General features: G+C 33.5%; 2 protein-coding genes and 1 long non-coding RNA gene across 4 annotated transcripts in view; 2 read left to right on the top strand and 1 right to left on the bottom strand.

The window, feature by feature from the left end:
- The window catches only part of LOC134242131 (uncharacterized), a 92430-nt gene that overhangs the window by 57493 nt on the left and 13288 nt on the right, over positions 1-21649 (bottom strand). The window contains exons 5-7 of the mRNA XM_062724165.1: positions 21192-21305; positions 20646-20780; positions 19352-19435 (exon numbers count right to left, since the gene is read on the bottom strand). Coding sequence (XP_062580149.1) covers positions 19352-19435; positions 20646-20780; positions 21192-21305 — 333 coding nt within the window. The remainder of the gene's footprint in view (positions 1-19351; positions 19436-20645; positions 20781-21191; positions 21306-21649) is intronic.
- Positions 2526-12594, top strand: LOC134242120 (uncharacterized). Its single transcript, XR_009986806.1, has 3 exons — positions 2526-2624; positions 4335-4403; positions 12149-12594. It is a non-coding gene; the product is annotated as an uncharacterized LOC134242120 (long non-coding RNA).
- On the top strand, positions 8192-11920 carry LOC134242103 (uncharacterized). Of its 2 annotated transcripts, XM_062724122.1 has the most exons (8): positions 8192-8478; positions 8571-8673; positions 8783-8998; positions 9099-9345; positions 9472-9549; positions 9624-9931; positions 10169-10333; positions 11115-11920. In XM_062724122.1, exons 1-8 carry the CDS (start codon positions 8368-8370, stop codon positions 11138-11140), a joined length of 1254 nt encoding a protein of 417 aa, XP_062580106.1. In that variant the 5' UTR covers positions 8192-8367; the 3' UTR covers positions 11141-11920. The 2 variants fall into 2 exon arrangements, with proteins under 2 accessions (XP_062580106.1, XP_062580105.1); XM_062724121.1 differs by lacking the exon at positions 11115-11920 and having other exon boundaries at positions 10169-10633.

The following is a 21649-nucleotide window of genomic DNA, read 5'->3' as shown; positions in this document are numbered from 1 at the left end:
CCAGGATTTGCAGCATTTTATGTCAATCTAATTAAAATTAAATCCACGTCTTCCATTTGTTCCCCAAATGTTTATTTACACGAGGAACTCTAGATCTTATATGTAAAAAGTCTGCTTTTGTGAAACAATACCCTGGGAGCGAATGGAAAATCTCAAAATTTTAATTAGATTGTATATTATGTGTAGGCTTTTTTTTAAATTTTGTTTTATTTCATATATCTTGCTTTCGTGATGTTAATTAATGCAATATCACTGAAAACGCGGTATAGTTTTTAGTAATATGTTCAGTTATATTCGTATTGAGATGTATAATGTGCTAGATATGTGATTTAGAACTTAGTTTTTTTAAAAATAGATTTAAAGTAGTCTGTAAGTTGATCAAATTTTCAATTCTTTACGTTGAACCCCACTCGCGGGCACCTGTCCTCACGTGCCACAGGTGGGGAGACACGTGTCGCGAAGACACCTGCTACCGTATTGGTGTATTTTTTGTATATTCTATGTGGATTGAGAGGTTTTTCTACCTTAGAGGAACAATGGACTGTGACCAGGCGTAATATATACACGCAGTACATGGTATACATAACTAGCCTTTTCTAATGACACCAAGGTTTCTGAACATTCAAAATTAAAAATAAATCACACTAATATAAAACTTCACGTAAAATCAAACATGTCATATGTATAATGTGTTATGTAAAATATTTCATAGAATATTTCATATTTAGCATAAGAAGTTTTTATTTTATGTGTTGGTGATTAAAAGAAAATAGACAAACCTCTTAAATGTTTATCTATCAATCTAATATAATAAAATTAATCTATTGGTAAGGAGAATATTTGCTATAGCTAGTTCAATAGACTATTTCAAAAATTTCAATATTATTTTACAATTTCTCCACAAAAGAAATCAGCAATCACAAAAAAGAAATCGACAATTAATGGTATTCCTTGTTTGCCACCATTGTAAACTTCAAATATTGAAAATATTTAGAGGTCAATGAAACGCAACCTAATGAAAACTATATAAAGTCTATTTTATTTCTTAACTTTTTATATAGGTTATTTCTAAGTACATTATATTAAAAAAACGTTTTATTTCTAATTTAGAGTCCAAAACAGAAAAGTGTGAGATTATTACAATACTAAGTAATAAGGAAAAGATAAGTCAATCAATAGCAAAACAATTATTAAAAGCAATTAATAATCCTGTATTATAAAGGAATAAAGAAGAATTTACATATGACATGTGTAAAGGACTATGACCACTTCTATTACAAGATATTTATATAAATTTGCCTGCAAAATTAAGAGTTTCCGTATCTTCTGTATTGAGTGACCAATATTTTTTTGGTTCATCATCTATTAAGCTGAGAAGTATGGAGATTTACTATTAATAAACTGATTTTTTTTTTTTGGGGGGGGGGGGGGGGGGGGGGGACATGTTTGACGATCATATTTTTTTTTACATGACAATGTTATAAAAATAAAATGAATTTTACATCTACATAATCGATCTTCAGGAGAAATATTGGTAAATCTCCCCACTTCAATTTGTAAGCTGTGACAGGAAATTCCTAGATAACAAATAGACTTGTACGTTCATGTTGATATTTTCTGAGTAGAAAATTTTCAACAATTGATGAATAATTCTTATAACCCCAATTTTGCTTTTGAATTGCACATATGTGGTTAATATGCCATCAGCATAACTTTGTTGACTTGTATACCATTTTCTTTCTTCTTTTCTTTTCTTTTTTTTTTCACATCGAAGTACATGTGTACATGTGACTTTAAATCATTCTATTTGAAAACATTAGGACAGTCGGAGTTCGATTCCATGATCAATTTTATTTTATCATTCAAAACTTTTCATTCTGTTGCCATATATATACAAGGACATTTGCATTTAAAACGTAAAAAAAGAAAAATTGCCAAGAGAAATGCAAAAACTAAACTGAATTTTCCGTAAAGAATTTGAATCACTAGGTGGCGTATCGCGGCAGAATGCTTCTCTCTCATTGGTTAGATTTTCAGAGAAGAAAGAAGGACAAAATGGCGAAGAAAACTCCAAGAATTTGCTCAAGAAAAACAACAGAGATGAGAAGATCTTTTGAATCTACACAGAAGAAAGGCACCCCAAACGGCAGATTAGATACAGGTAGTTATTTGTTACAGTTCAGAGCACCTTTATTATTTTTTTTATCGTCTGAAATCGTAAGAATAATATTGACCTAAAATGGCGCGTTCCAAAAATTCAAAATGACCATTGTACAGTTGTAATTATTGTGAAAAAGCGCCTTGTAAATCATTCTCAGCATAGGTTGTTATATATATAATTAACTGCTGTTTAAACGCATGCATGTATTTTGCACCATTGTATTTATCTTTCATGTTTTTCGTAAGAATATTAGAATAACCTATTGTATTTTCTGCATCGTCCCAATCATGTCCCAAAATTTACATAATTTAAAAATTACAACGTGTTGTAGTACAGTATTCCGGAATTTTAAATGTAGGTTGGTTTTAGAGGATAATATCGTTATGTACTTGTATCCGGTGTTAACTTTTTCATTTGGAAAATCGAAAGATTTGACCCCACGCTTATGTTTTTTTCAGAAAAGGTGAGCTTTATTGTTCATTATAGCTGCAGGATGTGTTCAATGTTATTCTCAGAAGTAGTTTCTTGAATCGTACATTTATTTTTTGCTGAATTGTTTTTATTATTGATGGAAGACTGTGCTGCACAGCTGAGGAAGGGGTTCAATATATTTTTAACATACATGCAATCTAGAATCGTAAATATTAGACATGTAAGAGGGCATCATGATGTGAGAATGCCATTGTGTAGTATTGTATCACTGTGAAATGCCAATTTGTACATTTTGTAGTCATGAAAGTAAAATTCCTGAGAACTTGCAGATTTTTGGGCTATGAAAGTGACTTGATAATTTTCATAATGCCACACATTATTCAAGTTGAAGTATTTTATTTTCATACCATACATAAGGATTTTAAAGCAAATGTCGAAAGTGAATAAACTATTTATATACAAAGATACATAAGCATATTTTCCTACAAGGCATAATTATGATGAATTAAACTTAAAGTGATATTTATTTTGAATTAAATTTTAATTTCATGTTGACACATATGCATGTTTTGATCTATATGAAATAAATAAGACTATTTAAGCAACCTAAAACTTGATTTAGTGTGCATGGTTTAATTCTTCATTAGAAATACTTATGTTATTTTTGTACCTTGGGCGTCAAATATTAAATATGGTGCTGCACCGTGCAGTTTCTAAATATCAGAAATCACTTTTAAATCATATTAACCATAAACATAATTCTCTTGATATCAACAGAACAGCTATTGTTTACCTGTATATAAATTCTGCATTATGATAGACTGGAGCTTGATGAAATGAGCAATTGGCCATTATCAATTTCTTAAGTAATTAGTTGCATGCATTGATGTTATATAGTCATATACTAGTATTTGTTTGTTGCTCGTAGAAATTATGATATCCGTTTAGAGAACTTTTTATTCATGTGGATACATCACCAACACAGTCTCTGCTCTCATCCAAGGGAGCGGTCTCTATGTACTACATTGGATTCAGACCCGTGATGTAAGAATCAGCACCTACTTCCCGACTTGAGGCGTATCGCTCTAACCACTGGGCCACACTGTGTGACCCATTATGAAAATTTGACATAATACTTTTACGTCTATATGACTTCTAAATTTTATTGACTTGATAAAATGACTGATACACAAATAAGATTTTTGTAATCTCTCTGTTTATAGCTGTTTACCATTTGCCATATTTCTATCACTAATTAAATCAATTTTCAACAATGGCCACTAAAGAGTCATAGTTCTGTCTTATTATATAAATAGTTATCTGCCCTTGATGCAAAATGGAATAAATAAAATAAAGTATTAAATGGATTATAATTTTGAATCAAAGAAGGCATACATATATATCTTAAACAAACATAATTTAGATGTAGTCTTGCTTTTATGAAAAATTGTAACTTATCTAATTTTTCTCACTTTCAAATATAATTGCTTTTCAAGAACTTTTAAATTGTGGATGTGATAGGACTGCCACTTAGAATTAGACCAGAGTGTGTCCATTTTAATAAGATACAATTTTCCATCATTTTTTTTCTTTGTCATGTGTCTATTAGAATTTTAACTGAATGTCAGGTGCAAGCAAATGGATATGCAAGTGGTTTTGGGGACTTTTCTTAGCTCATGCTAAAAACAAAAACAGTTATTAATGTACGGTACTGTACTAACTTGATCTATTTTAATTTCAGATATCCACTGAACAAATCATCTGAAAACTAAGTCTAGTAGGAGAGGATGAAGAATACTTCTGTTAAAAGGTATGTTTTAACAGTGAGTAATAACTTAATATAATTTATGTAGCTCTATTTTAGGAAATTAAGGACTGAAGCATAAAGTTTATGTTTTTATTTTCTATTGTTTTGTTAATCTCACTGTGTAATGTTAAGCTCTCTATTTAGTATTTATCATCATGATCATAGTCAGTGTGTTTTGGGGTTGGGGGGGGGGTTTACATGTAAGCTGCTTTCCTCTACTTTTGAAGTTTTATATAATATATTTATATGTTTCCATGAAATAAACAGATGTTAACATTTTCTTAGAAAGTCTCATTTTGCGAGCTACCAACTAAAATTGTATGATTTATTTAAGATAAGTATTATCAACATTTTTAGCTTCTCTGCAACCGCTCAACCAATTTCAACCAATTTTGGTGAAGGGGAACAAAATTTATAAATTTTATCCCCACCTCCCCCCGCGGGCCTGAAGGGTGGGGCCAAAACCACTAAAATTCATGCAATCTTTGAAAATCCCCTTCTTCTTTTCCCCTCCTGAACATCAAGCAGTCAAACTGTTGGTATGATTGTAATCGGCATTGAGTCCTCTACCATAATTATGAAATTCATGACCCCAGGGTCAGGGATTCTAGTATTAGGGTGGGTCTTATAGCTCTTTGGAATTAATCAAACCATTTAAGATGAAATAAAACCTATGAAAACATTTAGTAAATTTTGAAATGTGTGGCCCCAGGGTTAGTGGTTCCTGTGGGGTGGGGTACACAACTGGTGGTTATAAAATGGAATTGCATTGTATCTTTATTACTCTGATCTACCTTTGGGTATTAAGTAACCAAAGTAAGCATGTTACCGGTAACTAAGTGTATAATTATGATAAACAAAGGTGCGTCTTTCAAAATTGTGAATTTCATGGCTTTTTGTTTAAATTACGAACAAAATTCAATTGAGTGGAAGTTGTTAGACCTAGAAAAAAATATATTTGTTTCCCCTTTCAGGCTGAAAAAATATAGGTAGATAGGTAGGTAATTATTTTTTTTGAAACATTTTTTTTTGCTTCTTGAATCAAAAAGTGTATAGAAGTAACATTAATGACAAAAGAAATGGTGTTTTCAAGCATTTCTGTGACTTAAACTTATAATAGAAAGGTGACCCAAACTTCTTTCTGTGTTGAAAAGCTTGCAGAGTTGGAGACTATAATTCCCTGGGTGAAATTTTGCACTTCATGGGACAAAAGCATTAAAAAAAAATTTAGGGTTGGCACTATATATTAGGGTCGGTCGGGAACAAACATATTTTTTTTCTAGGCTTTACATGATACTCAGGTAACCTATAAGGTCTGTGGGCCTCTAGTTGTTATACAAATATCATGAATCATGGTCTAAGGGTTTAGGTTAGGGGTACAAAAAATATTTTGATGAACAAATAAAATGAAGAAAAAAATCCTTAATTTACTCTGAAAATCTTATCAGAAACAAATCCATACATACATATTCAGTACATTAAATACATTCAAGTTTGTTTATTTCATTATCCCTTGTCAAGTGTTTAAAAGAGGCAACTTTAATAAACTAATGAGATTTTACACTTGATAAATTTTTAGATTTTTTTTTAATCATTCTGATCAAAAATGCTGAAAATCTGAAATTAATCAAACAAAGGCTTGTGCTAGAACAGTTTTAGGAACTTTCAGTTTGTCAATCTTATTAAAATTAAATGTTAGATCTGCGCACATATTGGCTAAAATCTAATGGCATCCTGTAGAGTGTCACGTCAGACATTAAATTCTATTAAAGCTATCGTGCAAAGTTATAAACCTACTATACGTTACAAGCGAAGCGGTGTCCGCCATATTTCTTTCCTATGCGATAGTTTCAATTCCAAATATATGTGATCGATCACAGTCACGGCCCATTGCACAAGCTTCCAGGGGGCCGTGTGTCTAAACCAAGAAATGTAAGTCAAACCTGTACTGTCTTGCCCTACATTTTACATGTAATAATTGCAATATATAAAAAAAATACATTTATATTCTAATAAAATAAATTTTACAAATAAAGAACATGAAATATATTAGAAATAAATAAAACTTTTAGTCATAATTTCACGAAAGTAAAAATTCACCCACGATTTTTTTTTACGTAGCTTACCAAACGCATACAGTACAAGCTTGACAAGTGAGTGGATCCTATGGTAAGTAAAACAAAAAGTTTCAAGCAATTAGAAATAGTTTATCCAAAGTTGTGTCTTTCGTCTACGCCACGCGGCCATCCACACTGCATGTATAACAAACCGGACTGTCCGGTTTTCTAAATTTAGAATGTGTTCACATCTTATATCATCCAGGGACCTGCAATTATTTTATTTTACGAATTTGATTGCTGTCTTTACTTTGAAAGTCAGCGTATGCTAGTGAATGAATGGGGGTTGCTTACGACAAAAAGTAAATGAAGAATCATTTTGACGTAAATATTTTGTTAGGCAAATAAATTGGAAACCCATGAAAAAAAAAGAAAAGAAAAAAAGGGGGGGGGGTGGCCTCCCTCTTTTTCCCAACAATACTTATACATGTTCTTTAGGAAATGTTCCTTGAAAGACTGGTTGCCCTCCCCCCCCCCCAACTTTGTGTTGACTAAAGAAACTTAGTATAAGAAATTGGAACCCAAAAAAATGGCATTGAAAACAGCCCCCCCCCGAAATAGGATTTTCAACTTTGGCAACTTTTCAGTTTTTGTTTTGTTTTTGTTTTTTGTTTTTTTGTTTTTTGTTTTTTTTTTTTTTTTTTTTTTTTTTTGCTTGTCAACTTTTCTTGTAAGTGAATTTTTTTTCTCTGTATGGACTCCCACTTTTAAAAACGATGCTATGTGCCTGAAGAGAGAGGGAATAACAGTATAAATACCTTTATTACTTCTATAAACGTTTTTACATTATGATATACATATGTAAACAGTATACGTTGCCATGTATCTATAGTCCATTACATGATTTTTTTTTCCACGCGATTACTTCCACTTGTTTTCAATCATGTATGAAGCGGATACATGTAATATATTTTCGATACCTTGCTCATTTGAAGGAAGACGATGCAAGTTCAGTCACTGTGGAAAACATATTGCAAGAAATATTCGGTGAAGACGAATGTAGTATAGAGGAAGACGAGGACATTGATTTAGATGATGAAAATTTGAATGAGTGCGTACTCTCTCTCTCTCTCTCTCTCTCTCTCTGTAGTGTGTGTTACAACCTAATAAGACCATGTCTTGTTTATAGAGTAAGCGACGAAAGCGAAGAGATGCACTTCTTACAAGATCGCAGATATATAGTCGGCGAGAGAGAAATATTGCACCTCATAGAGAAATCCACATGTGATGCGTGTGGACAACGTATTGACAAAAGCACTATCCAGCAGGGAGAAAAAATTGCAGCTGGCATCAAATATAAGTACTTGTGTTTGGTAAGTACCCCATAAAAGAAACGGTATAACCATATATTTTGCTACAAGCCAGTTAAATGGAGAGGGGGGAGTATTTTTTCTCTATTATGCACCCCTTTCTTTCCCGCTTATTCCTTCCTCTATCCTCCCTTCTTTTCTCTCCCTCTCTCTCTCCTTTTCTCTCGCTTTCGATCTCATTACTATAAATTTTTTTTATTTATTGTTTATAATTCTTTTGTATGCCATGTGATAAATATGCATGGCATTTGATATTTTAAAAAAATAAAGGAGGTATTTTTTTTTACAAGAAGTGCAGGATTTGTCAAGTTGAGTCCCATACCCCCCCCCCCCCCCTTCTTATTTCCTTATTTCCCACCCAGTTTAGAATTATGTATGACATTCCTACACAATTAGTTCCTGTATATTTGTTCCGTTTGGATATACTTGTAGTAAATATTAACCATAATTTTGGTTTTCTTATAGAATGGCCATAAAAATAAATGGATTTCGACGCCATTTTATGGTGGAAAAAGTCTTGTAGCACTTCTTATACAGCTTATGATACTTTTGTCCGGTACATCATGGAGCAAGTTTTGCACTGGGGCAAAGTTCATCAATTTGATGATTGGATGTTCACGTGCTTTCTATCATCACCAGCTGTTGTATAAAGTAAGATAAATAACACATCTATAATCTATAAAATAAATTAATTTTAAATGTGAATGAGAAATTAAAGCAGATTTTTTTCCTCTACATATCAGGAAGCAATTCAGAATTTCTTTAAAAGCCACATCACAGATATCCACAGAAAATTTGGAGGAAAACCTCTAAGCTTAGCTGTTGATGTCCGATATGATTCTCCAGGTAATGTCTTTGAATTATGGTAAAGGTGGTAAACTCATTGAGATTTTATGAAGATACAACATTTATATTTCTACAGTACATGATGACGTGGAATAGACACATTTTGCAGGTTTTTCAGCAAATAAAGCCACTGCTGTGTTCATGGACAATGATAGCCGATTAATTGTTCATTTAGATATTGCTGACTCGCGCGAAGTTCAAAGAAGTAGCCCAAAAATGGAGAAATTGCTGATTGAGAGAGGTTTAGAAACTGTAGTTTACAAATTCCCACTTGTAGTTTGGGAGATCGTATCAGACGGCAGTAAAACTATCATTGCTTTACTGAGTAAATATCTATTTTTATAACATTTTACTGTGGTTTTGCGAAATTGAAATTTTTTTTAATAATGATCAATATGATTAGATCAAGAAACATTTTTTTTCAGAGTCGGAAAGATTTCGTCACATCCATCACAGCCTTGACATATGGCACAAAGCTAAAAAACTGGCTTATATGTTGGGAGATTTGGCAAAGAAAGCTTCCAACCGCAGTCTGTTACCATGGATACGACCCACTATCAACCATTTCTGGTATTGCTGCAGTTCATGCAACGGAAATGTCCAGAGGCTAATTAAAAAATGGTTTACTATTCTTCATCACGTAACAAATGAGCATGAATGGCCTGGAGGCAGGTAATTGCGTTGCATTTAAAATCTGTAAAAAATCTCATGATATATGAATTAAAAACAGGCTCAATACATGTACATACATGCTTATCTAACACATATTTATGTATTTATTTCAATTCGTATATACAGGTGCACACATGTTTCGGATTCAAGCAAGTGTAATGGAAAATGGTTGTCTAAATCATCGGAAACATTTAGAGAATTTCGGTATGTTTTAAACCTTACAAGGGGGGGGGGGGGTGTCACTTTCATGTATAATCATATTCATTTTTTTTTTCCAGGAAAATTATCATAAGTAAAGAATTCCTTGGAAATCTTCAATACTACACCAACTGTAAACAAACTTGGGCTATAGAAAACTTCTACTCACATGCATTGTTGCATTATTGCCCTAAACAAATTTCCTTTGCTTATGATTCTTATATTATACGAAACCAATTAGCTGTATTAGATCACAATCATCATGTCGAAAGACAATTGCAGTGTGCCGAAGATGGAACAGCTGTTCCTGTCATACAGTTTTCCCGAAAGACAAAACAATGGGTGGCATATGACAGAAAAGTTCCGAAATCCTATAGTTCTATTCCAGGTATGTGAACAGATAAAGCCTACATGTATATATAAGCAGTACTAGTATTTTTAGATAATCATGATAATCACATGCAGTGTTAATGATGAATGCATATTTGTTACGCGCGGTGGTTTCAAATTTTTTCAGAGGGTGGGGGGGGGGGTTCCAAATTTTTTCAGAGGGGGGGGGGGGGGGGCATACCCACTTATTGAATGTAATCCCTTGATTCGAGTATGAGTTATGATCATTTTGTAGATCTTATTTGTTTGTGTTTGAGACAAACGTATGGTGCATCTGTAGCAACATACACGAGAAGTGCTGAGTCAAAGAAGTTGGATGATATCACTAAAAATCTTTCTGGTGAAAAAGCTCCACCTTCTAAGGAATTGCTGTCCGAAAGAAAGAAAAGAAAAATTTCAGGTAAGCACATGGTATTCAGATTATCAATAATCCCTCTGTATTTCACTATACTTGGCCTGTAAAGATCACTTCTAATTATGATGGTTCGATCTTTATACAAACAAAGCACATTATTGTCCGCCTCTCTTCTCAAACTTCATGCTGCAGAGCACAATTACATTTATATGTACTTTATTTCTGATACTTACGATGTTGAACATGTTTTAAAACAAGTTAATTCGGAAAGTCCAGTTTAGAATGTTTACTATCTCGAATTGGTTTTATGAATAAATTAAACCGAAATAAAAACACGCTGGAAAAATCTGGTCATGTTGTCGGAATAACATGGAGTTTCCCTCCATTATATGTACACTTCTTTGAATGAATTTTGATGGAGCAAAATCAAGTCGATTTTGACGATGACTTTGTGGTGATGTACACGAAATGAACATATCCGACTTTATGTCAGAAGAAAAAAAATCAATGCATCAAGGAACTCTGGGCGCCGCAATTAGCACATAACATGGCGCGCCATTCTGCATGATTTGTAAATTTGATACAGTGTAATATCATATTTATTTTGAGAATTATTTTAAAAACCTTTAAAATGCTAGTGTTGAAGTTTAAAAAAAATTATGACCAAATATGTCGGCGATTGTAATTGGATTCATATAATCTAATAAGTATGTGTGCTGTATTCAATATCATGTTTTCATATATAAATTAGAAATAAGTATTTGAAGTTTTGAAACCACTTTACTTACATACAAATAACCAGCCTTTTTTTAAAATATCATTTTAGGTCTTGAGCTACCTTCGAAAATCTGATTGGACGAGCATCATCCTGATACAACTGTCATGAGAGAGAGAGAGAGAGAGAGAGAGAGAGAGAGATGGAAGGGATTGAGATCTGGTATACAAAATAAACCTTAGCAGATTTTTTGTTTTGTATTACTTTTTTTCTAGAAAAAGATATTTCAAAATGGTTTAGGTTAGTGATAATGAACATTCTTTTTATTGTCAATGTATTTTTTTCTTCAAATAATAACTGGTCCCTGGATAGCGTGAGGTGTGAAACGATTCTAATAATAGAAAACTGGACGGTCCAGTTTTGCTAGATCACTTTATTTACAAATCGCAAGGCGTGTGCACCGTGTTGATGAATGCGAAATACCAAAATTTGGATAAAATACTCATACTTTTATAAATTATCCTTTGTTTTACTAACGATGGGATTTCCAATAATCAACTTTGTACTGTCAGCGTCTGGTAAGCACTATAAAAGGGTGTTTTATTTGTAAAATGTCATCTGCATTTTTTTTTTGTTTTTATTTATTCATTTATTTTTTTACCAAATTATCGTATCAACTTATTGTGAAATGTTTTTTTTTTTTATTTTCATAGAAACACCTTTACCGATTTGTAACTAGCGCAAGACAGTACAAATTTGAAAAATATTTCTTATTTCTTGGTTTACACACACGGCCCCCTGGAAGCTTGTGCAATGGGCCGTGACTGTGATCGATCACATATATTTGGAATTGAAACTATCACATAGGAAAGAAATATGGCGGACACCGCTTCGCTTGTAACGTATAGTAGGTTTATAACTTTGCAAGATAGCTTTAACCAATCAAATACTTGAATGCAAAAATTATTGTATTTAATTTATTGGAATGAATAAGTCTAGAGTCTGAGTTGTTCCGTATTTGACATTTGACGTGACCTTCTATGGATGCTGTTAGATGTTGTGTAGCGAGTATGCAAGAGGATCTAACATGTTGTTTTATTTAGATTGGGATTTTATTAAACTATATTTTTATATATTTTCAATAGGTTGAAGTAACTGACGAGCAGGTCAATCCAACTTGAAGTGCAAGTGGGTCTTCAAAAATGTGGACCACTCAAGGACTTTTCTGTTGGTTGATGATGAACTACAAACTGAATATTTAACAAAGAAATCCACTTTGGTGCTTATTGGCTACTAATGATGTGAACTTGTGCATTTATTATACCAAGTACTTTTACATTTCCTTGATGATACTAGACTTGCATATACCGAATTCAGGTTTAGTTGAGTGATTGCAGTTCTAAGTTCCTCTCGCAAGATTATATCTCTCATGTATGAGACATCATTAAATGCAGACATTTTCTCTGTCCTCCTGTTGTGACATGAGAGCTTGGACTTAGTTGTAAAAATATTTATGATGCAAGAGAAAATAAATGGCCAAGCCAATGTATGTAAATGTTGATAATAACATTAAATATTCTTTGATAACTAGTGTGAGTGTGTTTTGTTTTTTCCAATATGAAAATTCAGGAGAAAAATGAGTTTTGGTTGAAAAGCTGGGCTAAATTGTATAATTTATAGTACAGTTTCTGTTGCGGAAACCTATGGTACAGCATATGTATTTCAACCGTATACGCATACTGAAACCTTGCGTAAACCTCTCGTTTCAGCAAGTTTCAGTTGCGGAAACCTATGGTACACCATATGTATTTCAACCGTATACGCATACTGAAACCTTGCGTATACCTCAAGTTTCAGTTGCGGAAACTATTTGGATTCGTGGACACCTTTGGTTTCCGCACTGCGGAAACTTGAAGTTTCCGCACTGAAACTTTGCGGAAACTATTAGTAACCTTAAGTTTCCGCAGAGTTTCAGTAGAGTTTCAGCCATGCGGAAACTGTATTTTTCATCCAGTGTTTGTTCTCAATTCTTTGTCGTCATACACATGATACAAATGAAAGTATCTAATCCTCCTATGATTAATGCCAAAAGTTAATTTTGCTTAAAATTGAAGTTTTAACGATGTTTTCTACCAATTCTTATGATGATACGCCATACTGTTTACAGTTTCTATGCCTCCTGGTTAGGGCGCTGCGAAAATCGGCAGATGATTTTCCATTCGGAACTCAAATTTTTGAAACGACATGAAAAGTCTAGAGGTGCGCCAAAAGAGTTAGCGGTCCCTCTATTATACGTCTCTGATATTTACATAATTACTTGTATGTAGTGTTTATATCATTAATTTTCATACACTTTACTTTCATGATTGGAGAGGTCAGTTTTATGTTAAATTATTCTGCAATACAAGGATTGAAAAATACCAAACACCTCTGTTGAACTTACCGAGATACATGTTCAGAGCTTGTTTTTCAGCCACTTGCTTTTGCATTTGTCCATAGAGCTCTTTTACTTGTTGTTGATGAGTTACATCTACTGTCTTCAAAGTAGTTAATTCTCCATTTAGTCTCTGTAATTCTTCTGTCAATAAAAAAAATGTGTATGTTACTTACTGTGAAATCACAAATTTTTGTGGCGGTTTTATTTTCATTGTTTTCAAGGTATGAATAGACACACGAATTCATGTCCACCACAAAATGTAAAATGTTGCATACATAACTACTCAACAATTCTTCATGCATCAACGAATTTAATTCCCCACAAACCAAGAGTTTATCCTTAAACCACGAATCAAAATTTGACCCCACAAAAATACCGTAAATCTGGAAATTTTTGCTGTAGATAAATTTTAAGCAAATTTGCACGTTCGTTGCATTCGCAAAAATATTTTTCTTAAAAATAATTCAACAATTAGAAAATGTAAACAAAGTTGTGGTCATTCGCAAAATTTTGAAACGTAAAAATTAATCAACAGCATTTTGACCCTGATTCGCAAAATAAAATTGAAGTAAAAATTTCCAGATTTACGGTATGTGATTTTACAGTATTTGAATTTCAAACTGATTTTTAACCACTTCTGTATATATCTGTCGACACATTTAATTATTTCCTTAGTAGTAAATACTACCTTAACGAGGCCGAGTCTAATTCGAGTGCGCATGACTTTTGTGCAGCCTTTCAATTTCACCCAGTCATAAAAGCGACAATACACCTTTCCAAAATATTGTGATTTTAATTTAAAATTAACATCTGAAACTCCTCCTGGTCTAAAAATGTGATTTTAGGACAAGAATAGGGAAAAATGCTTAAAAGGCTCTAACGACATATTGTTTTCCGACTTTGTAAGCAATGCATGACGCTGAAGAATAGCACATGACTTGCTTATATGTTCGTAGACGTCCACGGATATTTTACTTAAAACTGATGACAGAACATCAGAAGAAACATAGCAGCTATCTAAATACTGCTATTTTTCACCAAAAAAATTATCTGCGCCGATAATTCATCTACACCAATATGTATTTATACCACAATATGGCAATATTAGAAGTATTAGGCATCTAAAAAATAAACTTTGTAATTAAGACTCAGACCAATCTAGATGGTCAACTTTTTTGAAATTTCAAAATTTGGTGACTTTTTACAATAACTTTCATCTACTTAAATGAAGAAGAAATCTCTAGGACAGAAATACAAAAAATATGGAAAAAATGTGATAATTTGGCACTTTTCCAACAAATTCCCATAGGGTCCAATAGTAAAATTTGACAACTTTTGATACAACCCCCAAAGAAATCGGGGTGGTAAGCATTCAATTTTTTAATCTTAAAACAATAAATTTAACAGTAACAAGAGGCCCAGGGGCCACAGCGCTCACCTGAGCACATCGGCTAGGAAAAAGCACACATCAGAACTGAAAGTTTACTGAGGTGTGGGGGGGGGGGGGCTTGAATTTTAACCACCCCCCAGAGGTTCATGATTTTAACATAACAAACTAGAATCTACACTACCTTAGGATGATTCCATACAAATATCACTAATCATGACATTGAAGTACTTGAAAAAAGATTTTAAAAGGTATCCCTATTTATCCCTTGTAAAACTTGGGTCGGTCATTTTGGCCCCACCCTAGTCCCGGGGGTCAAATAAACTTGAATCTACACTACCTGAGGATGATTCCACATGAGTTTTATCTTTCCTGGCCCAGTGGTTCTTGAGAGGAAGATTTTGAAAGATTTTTCCTATACCTTCCTATGTAAAAATTGGGTTGGCCATTTTGGCCCCACCCTAGCCCCGGGGGTCATGATTTGAACAAACTTGAATCTACACTACCTAAGGATGATTCCACATGAGTTTTATTTTTCCTGGTCCAGTGGTTCTTGAGAAGAAGACTTTTAAAGATTTTTTCTATATCTTCCTATGTAAAATTTTGATCGGCCATTTTGGCCCCACCCTAGCCCCAGTGGTCATGATTTGAACAAACTTGAATCTACACTACCTGCGGGTGATTTTGCATAAGTTTCATCTTTCCTGGCCCAGTGGTTCTTGAGAAGATTTTTAAAAAATGCCATTAATTTTTCTCTAATTCATCATTATCTCCCCTTGGAAAAGGACGTTGCCCTTCATTTGGACAAACTTGAATCCCCTTTTTCCAAGGATACTTTGTAGCAAGTTTGGTTGAAATTGGCCCAGTGGTTCTTGAGAAGAAGATGAAAATGTGAAAAGTTTACGACGACAACGGCGATGACAACGACTACGACAACGACAGACAACGGACAAATTTTGATCAGAAAAGCTCACTTGAGCCTTCGGCTCAGGTGAGCTAAAAATTAATGCACCAGAAGTCTCTGTCGAGACTTTAGCTCTACTGGTTTGTACTTATAACAAAGAATAGAAAAGAAGCCATTGTCATAGACCAAAACTGTAGAAGGAGTAGCGTTTTAAAGGAATTTCACAGACATTTCTATTTTTAGTAACAATAGCAACACTGTTCATAAAAATCAAAAACCGATGCACTATTTTATATATCTTAGTGTATTCTACTTGTATGCCAAGTTATATTGAAATCAGACCAAAACTGTAGGAGGAGTAGCGTTTAAAGGAATTTCACTGGAAATTCTATTTTTAGTAACCATGACAACACCGTTCATCGAAATCAAAATCCGATGCACTATTCTATGCATCTTAGTGTAGTCTACTTGTGAGCCAAGTTATATTGAAATCAGACCAAAACTGTAGGAGGAGTAGAGTTTTAAAGGAATTTCACATAAAAATTCTAATTTTTGTGACCATGGCAACACCGTTCATCGAAATCAAAAACCAATGCACTATTCTATGTATCTTAGTGTAGTCTACTTGTGTGCCAAGTTATATTGAAATCAGACCAAAACTGTAGGAGGAGTAGAGTTTTAAAGGAATTTCACATAAAAATTCTATTTTTAGTAACCATGGCAACACCGTTCATCGAAATCAAGAACCAATGCACTATTCTATGTATCTTAGTGTAGTCTACTTGTGTGCCAAGTTATATTGAAATCAGACCAAAAGTGTAGAAGGAGTAGTGTTTTAAAGGAATTTCATAGAAAATTCTATTTTTAGTAACCATGGCAACACAGTTCATCAAAATTAAAAACCAATGCACCATTTTATGTATCTTAGTGTAGTCTACTTGTGTGCCAAATTATATTGAAATCAGACTAAAACTGTAGAAGGAGTAGCGTTTTAAAGGAATTTCACAGAAAATTCTATTCTTAGTAACCATGGCAACACCGTTCACCGAAATTAAAAACCGATGCACTATTCTATGTTTCTTAGTGTAGTCTACTTGTGTGCCAAGTTATACTGAAATCAGACCAAAACTGTAGAAGGAGTAGCGTTTTTAAAGAATTTCACAGAAAATTCTATTCTTAGTAACCATGGCAACACCGTTCATCGAAATCAAAAACCGATGCACTATTCTATGTATCTTAGTGTAGTCTACTTGTGTGCCAAGTTATATTGAAATCAGACCAAAACTGTAGAAGGAGTAGCGTTTTTAAGGAATTTCAAAGAAAATTCCATTTATAGTAACCATGGCAACACTGTTCATCGAAATTAAAAACCGATGCACCATTCTATGTATCTTAGTGTAGTCTACTTGTGTGCCAAGTTATATTGAAATCGGACCAAAACTGTAGAAGGAGTAGCATTTTTAAGGAATTTCACAGAAAATTCTATTTTTAGTAACCATGGCAACACCGTTCATCGAAATCAAAAACCGATGCACTATTCTATGTATCTTAGTGTAGTCTACTTGTGTGCCAAGTTATATTGAAATCAGACCAAAACTGTAGAAGGAGTAGCGTTTTAAAGGAATTTCACAGAAAATTCTATTTTTAGTAACCATGGCAACACCGTTCATCGAAATCAAAAACCGATGCACTATTCTATGTATCTTAGTGTAGTCTACTTGTGTGCCAAGTTATATTGAAATCAGACCAAAACTGTAGAAGGAGTAGCGTTTTTAAGGAATTTCACAGAAAATTCTATTTTTAGTAACCATGGCAACATCGTTCACCGAAATCAAAAACCGATGCACTATTCTATGTTTCTTAGTGTAGTCTACTTGTGTGCCAAGTTATATTGAAATCAGACCAAAACTGTAGAAGGAGTAGCGTTTTTAAAGAATTTCACAGAAAATTCTATTTTTAGTAACCATGGCAACACCGTTCATCAAAATCAAAAACCGATGCACTATTCTATGTATCTTAATGTAGTCTACTTGTGTGCCAAGTAATATTGAAATCAGACTAAAATTGTAGGAGGAGTAGCGTTTTGAAAAATTGTTTACAGACAGACGGACAGACAGACGGACAGACAGACAGACGGACAGACAGACAGACAGACAGACAGACGGACGGACGCCGGACGCATTACTATCGCATAAGCTCTTCTGGTCTCTGACCAGTAGAGCTAAAAATAATATTGTGAATGTGCATAAAAACTCTTTATTTCAGCATATATATGAAATCAGGTCAATCAGGGCATTATACTATCAGGGCATTATACCTTCCCCCAAAAGGGGGCCGGAAGTTTACATCAATATGCTAATGGGAATTCCGTATTTGTCAGTTTTGTGGTGGATCTTAAGCGGCGTGTTATAGTTACTTTGAAATTTTAATAAATATTTCGATTATAGAAATGATAAAAATGCAAAATGGGAAAAATAAAACACTTCTTATAAATATACCTGTAAAATATACTGTATTAAATTTAATCTATACAGGTCGTTGCGTTCGAAACAATCTTGAATAAAAGAGGGGGGTGCTTAAAAAATCAACAACAAATCATCTAGGCCTAGAGTGAATTAAATAATTTTCAAAAAACAATAGACTGCAAACCATCAAGTTATATATATATATATGCATATATACCTGGCATATTCTTAATTGAAAAAGGAGAGGGATCACACTGATGAAAGGATATGTAATGAAATCAAATATAAGCCTATGCAACATGTATATGTATAATCTGTCACCAAGTAAAAAAAAATAAAAATGTCGCCATGCCACTACTTTTTTGCAATACATAAAATTGCAGATCTCAACGCTCCCTGGGATAATATTAGTGTGGACCCCCCCTTCCTCCCTTCTCACACACGTGCGTACATACTTTAAATAAAGTCAATCTTCTGCACAGATAGCGCTCAATCAGGGCATCAAAAATGACAGTGTTATTTTTTATATTTAGTGCATGTAAGTAAGGACTTAAAACCAACTCAATTTGTCTCGAAAATGTTCATTGATCAGCTAGCATGATCAGGCCGATCTTCGACATTTACAAAATATAATCGCTTTGATCAAGCTTTATCGAAATTATATTGAGAGAAATAAAATGAATGTTCTTACATGTATATTACGTTGTATTATTGTTTGAATTATTGTTTTTGTAATAAGTACTAACTTTCGCCGGTTATTTTTAAAAATAAATCGTACAAATATATTGACCAATCAAAAAAGGGCTTTCCCTAAGAATTTCAAGTCGTATGTAAACTTCCGGCCCCCTTTTGACAATTTCTCGGAATGTTGAAGCAGTAGGTCGAGTTTGATGAGGGATTTTTAATATTTGCAAGTGTGATACACCCTTCTGGTTCCACTGTCCGTAAGTTTAGACCTCGAAAAACGGACCACAGAAAGGATATGGTTCCAGGAACTTATTTTACGGAGTTTCAGACGAAAATACAAGTGATGACCTACCTCGAAAATCCAAGATGGCGGGTTTCGTTGGGTACCTTGTTTATTATTAGGTATGTGTATATTTTTTTTATTAAAAGAAAAATAAGTAACATCAGGTGCCTGTGGTAAAAACTTACTAATTCTTTGTTGTAAATCTTTCTCCAATTGATTTACAGTTGTCTGCAGACTGTCTGCTTTTTCTGCCACTTTTGTTTTCTCATCTGCAACAAAAATTATACATATTTACAAATTGATGTATATTTACATAATTACTTGTATGTACTGTTATACGAATCATTAATTTTCATACACTTTACTTTGATGATTGGAGAGGTCAATTTTATGTTAAATTATTCTGCAATACAAGGATTGAACCAGAAGTCTCTGTCGAGACTGTAGCTCTACTGGTTTATACTTATCAAAAACCATTGCACTATTTTATGTATCTTTGTGTAGTCTACTTGTGTGACAACTTATTTTGAAATCAAACTAAAACTGTAGAAGGAGTAGCGTTTTAAAGGAATTTCACAGAAAATTCTATTTTTAATAACCATGGCAACACCATTCATCGAAATCAAAAACCGATGCACTATTCTATGTATCTTAGTTTAGTCTCCTTGTGTGCCAAGTTATATTGAAATCAGACCAAAACTGTAGAAGGAGTAGCGTTTTAAAGGAATTTCACAGAAAATTCTATTTTTAGTAACCGTGGCAACACCATTCACCGAAATCAAAAACCGATGCACTATTCTATGTATCTTAGTGTAGTCTACTTGTCTGCCAAGTTATATTGAAATCAGACCAAAACTGTAGAAGGAGTAGCGTTTTAAATGAATTTCACAGAAAATTCTATTTTTAGTAACCATGGCAACACAGTTCATCGAAATCAAAAACCGATGCACTATTCTATGTATCTTAGTGTAGTCTACTTGTGAGCCAAGTTATATTGAAATCAGACCAAAACTGTAGAAGGAGTAGCGTTTTAAAGGAATTTCACAGAAAATTCTATTTTTAGTAACCGTGGCAACACCATTCACCGAAATCAAAAACCGATGCACTATTCAATGTATCTTAGTGTAGTCTACTTGTCTGCCAAGTTATATTGAAATCAGACCAAAACTGTAGAAGGAGTAGCATTTTAAAGGAATTTTACAGAAAATTCTATTTTTAGTAACCATGGCAACACCATTCATCGAAATTAAAAACCGATGCACTATTCTATGTATCTTAGTGTAGTCTACTTGTGTGCCAAGTAATATTGAAATCAGACTAAAATTGTAGGAGGAGTAGCGTTTGAAAAATTGTTTACAGACGGACGGACAGACAGACAGACAGACAGACGGACCGACACCGGACGCATTACTATCGCATAAATTCTTCTGGTCTCTGACCAGTAGACCTAAAAATACCCAACATCTCTGTTGAACTTACCGAGATACATGTTCAGAGCTTGTATTTCAGCCACCTGCTTTTGCATTTGTCCATAGAGCTCCTTTACTTGCTGTTGACGAGTTACATCTACTGTCTTCAAAGTAGTTAATTCTCCATTTAGTCTCTGTAATTCTCCTGTTATTAAAAAAATGTCTCTGTTTATCCAAATTCCAAACTGATTTTTAACCATGCACTTCTGTATGTCTGTATAGAAACAAATATTTGCAAGCATGAAATTTACCAATGATCTGTCAGTAAGACAATTTAAAGGTTTTTCATTCATAACACATTAATTCACAGGTTGTTTTTTGGGGGTAGGGGGGAGGTTGTGAGAGTGCAGCACTTAAAAGAGTTAGTTCCCTTACCTTTCAGCAGATGATTTTAATTTTTACATATTACCTCACTTTGTTGTGATTTTTCCCTTACCTTTCAACTGATGTTTTTCCTCGTTACATTTCACCTCACTCTCTTCATTTCTCCCTTACCTTTTAATTGATGTTTTTCCTCGTTACATTTTGCCTCACTCTGTCATCATTTCTCCCTTACCTTTTAATTGATGTTTTTCCTCGTTACATTTCGTCTCACTTTGTCGTGATTTCTCCAGCTTCTCCTGTAATGCTTTAATCTGCTTGACCTCTTCTTCCAGTTTCTTGGCATGGGCTATAAACAGATTCAGAATTTTTAAATATCGGTACATTTAAAAATTTCTTTCTTTCTTTTTTTATATCAATGGAATATGTTGGTACAGTCGCGAGAAATACACCAAAATAAAGTTCTCAAAAATAAAATGTGATTTACAGTATATAAAGCTGAGATCTACAAGACATGCATTTTTAGTGGAATAAGTAAGCTAACAGTGACCTATCAGCAGTGATCAATAATGCTCAAAATGTTTATAGCCATACTTTGTCAAAAAAAAAAAAAGATTTGGAGGAGAGGTAAAGATACATGCTTGCTTTACTGTAACATTCCAATTACATATACAAGATAAAATCTCTAACTTA

This window comes from Saccostrea cucullata, unplaced genomic scaffold (assembly GCF_032062105.1).
Source record: "Saccostrea cucullata isolate Sc308-1 unplaced genomic scaffold, CSIRO_AGI_Scuc_v1 ctg269, whole genome shotgun sequence".
NCBI lineage: Eukaryota > Metazoa > Mollusca > Bivalvia > Ostreida > Ostreidae > Saccostrea > Saccostrea cuccullata.
Note: the sequence above shows the minus strand (reverse complement) of the source record. Positions and strands in the feature narration are given on the sequence as shown.

What these genes read in the sequence shown, in the direction of transcription:
- LOC134242103 (XM_062724121.1), top strand. Translation starts at nt 8,368, where the DNA reads ATGATACTTTTGTCCGGTACATCATGGAGCAAGTTTTGCACTGGGGCA. An exon ending in ATCACCAGCTGTTGTATAAA is followed by an intron (nt 8,479 to 8,570) that starts GTAAGATAAATA and finishes TCTACATATCAG; the next exon opens with GAAGCAATTCAGAATTTCTT. An exon ending in AACTATCATTGCTTTACTGA is followed by an intron (nt 8,999 to 9,098) that starts GTAAATATCTAT and finishes ATTTTTTTTCAG; the next exon opens with AGTCGGAAAGATTTCGTCAC.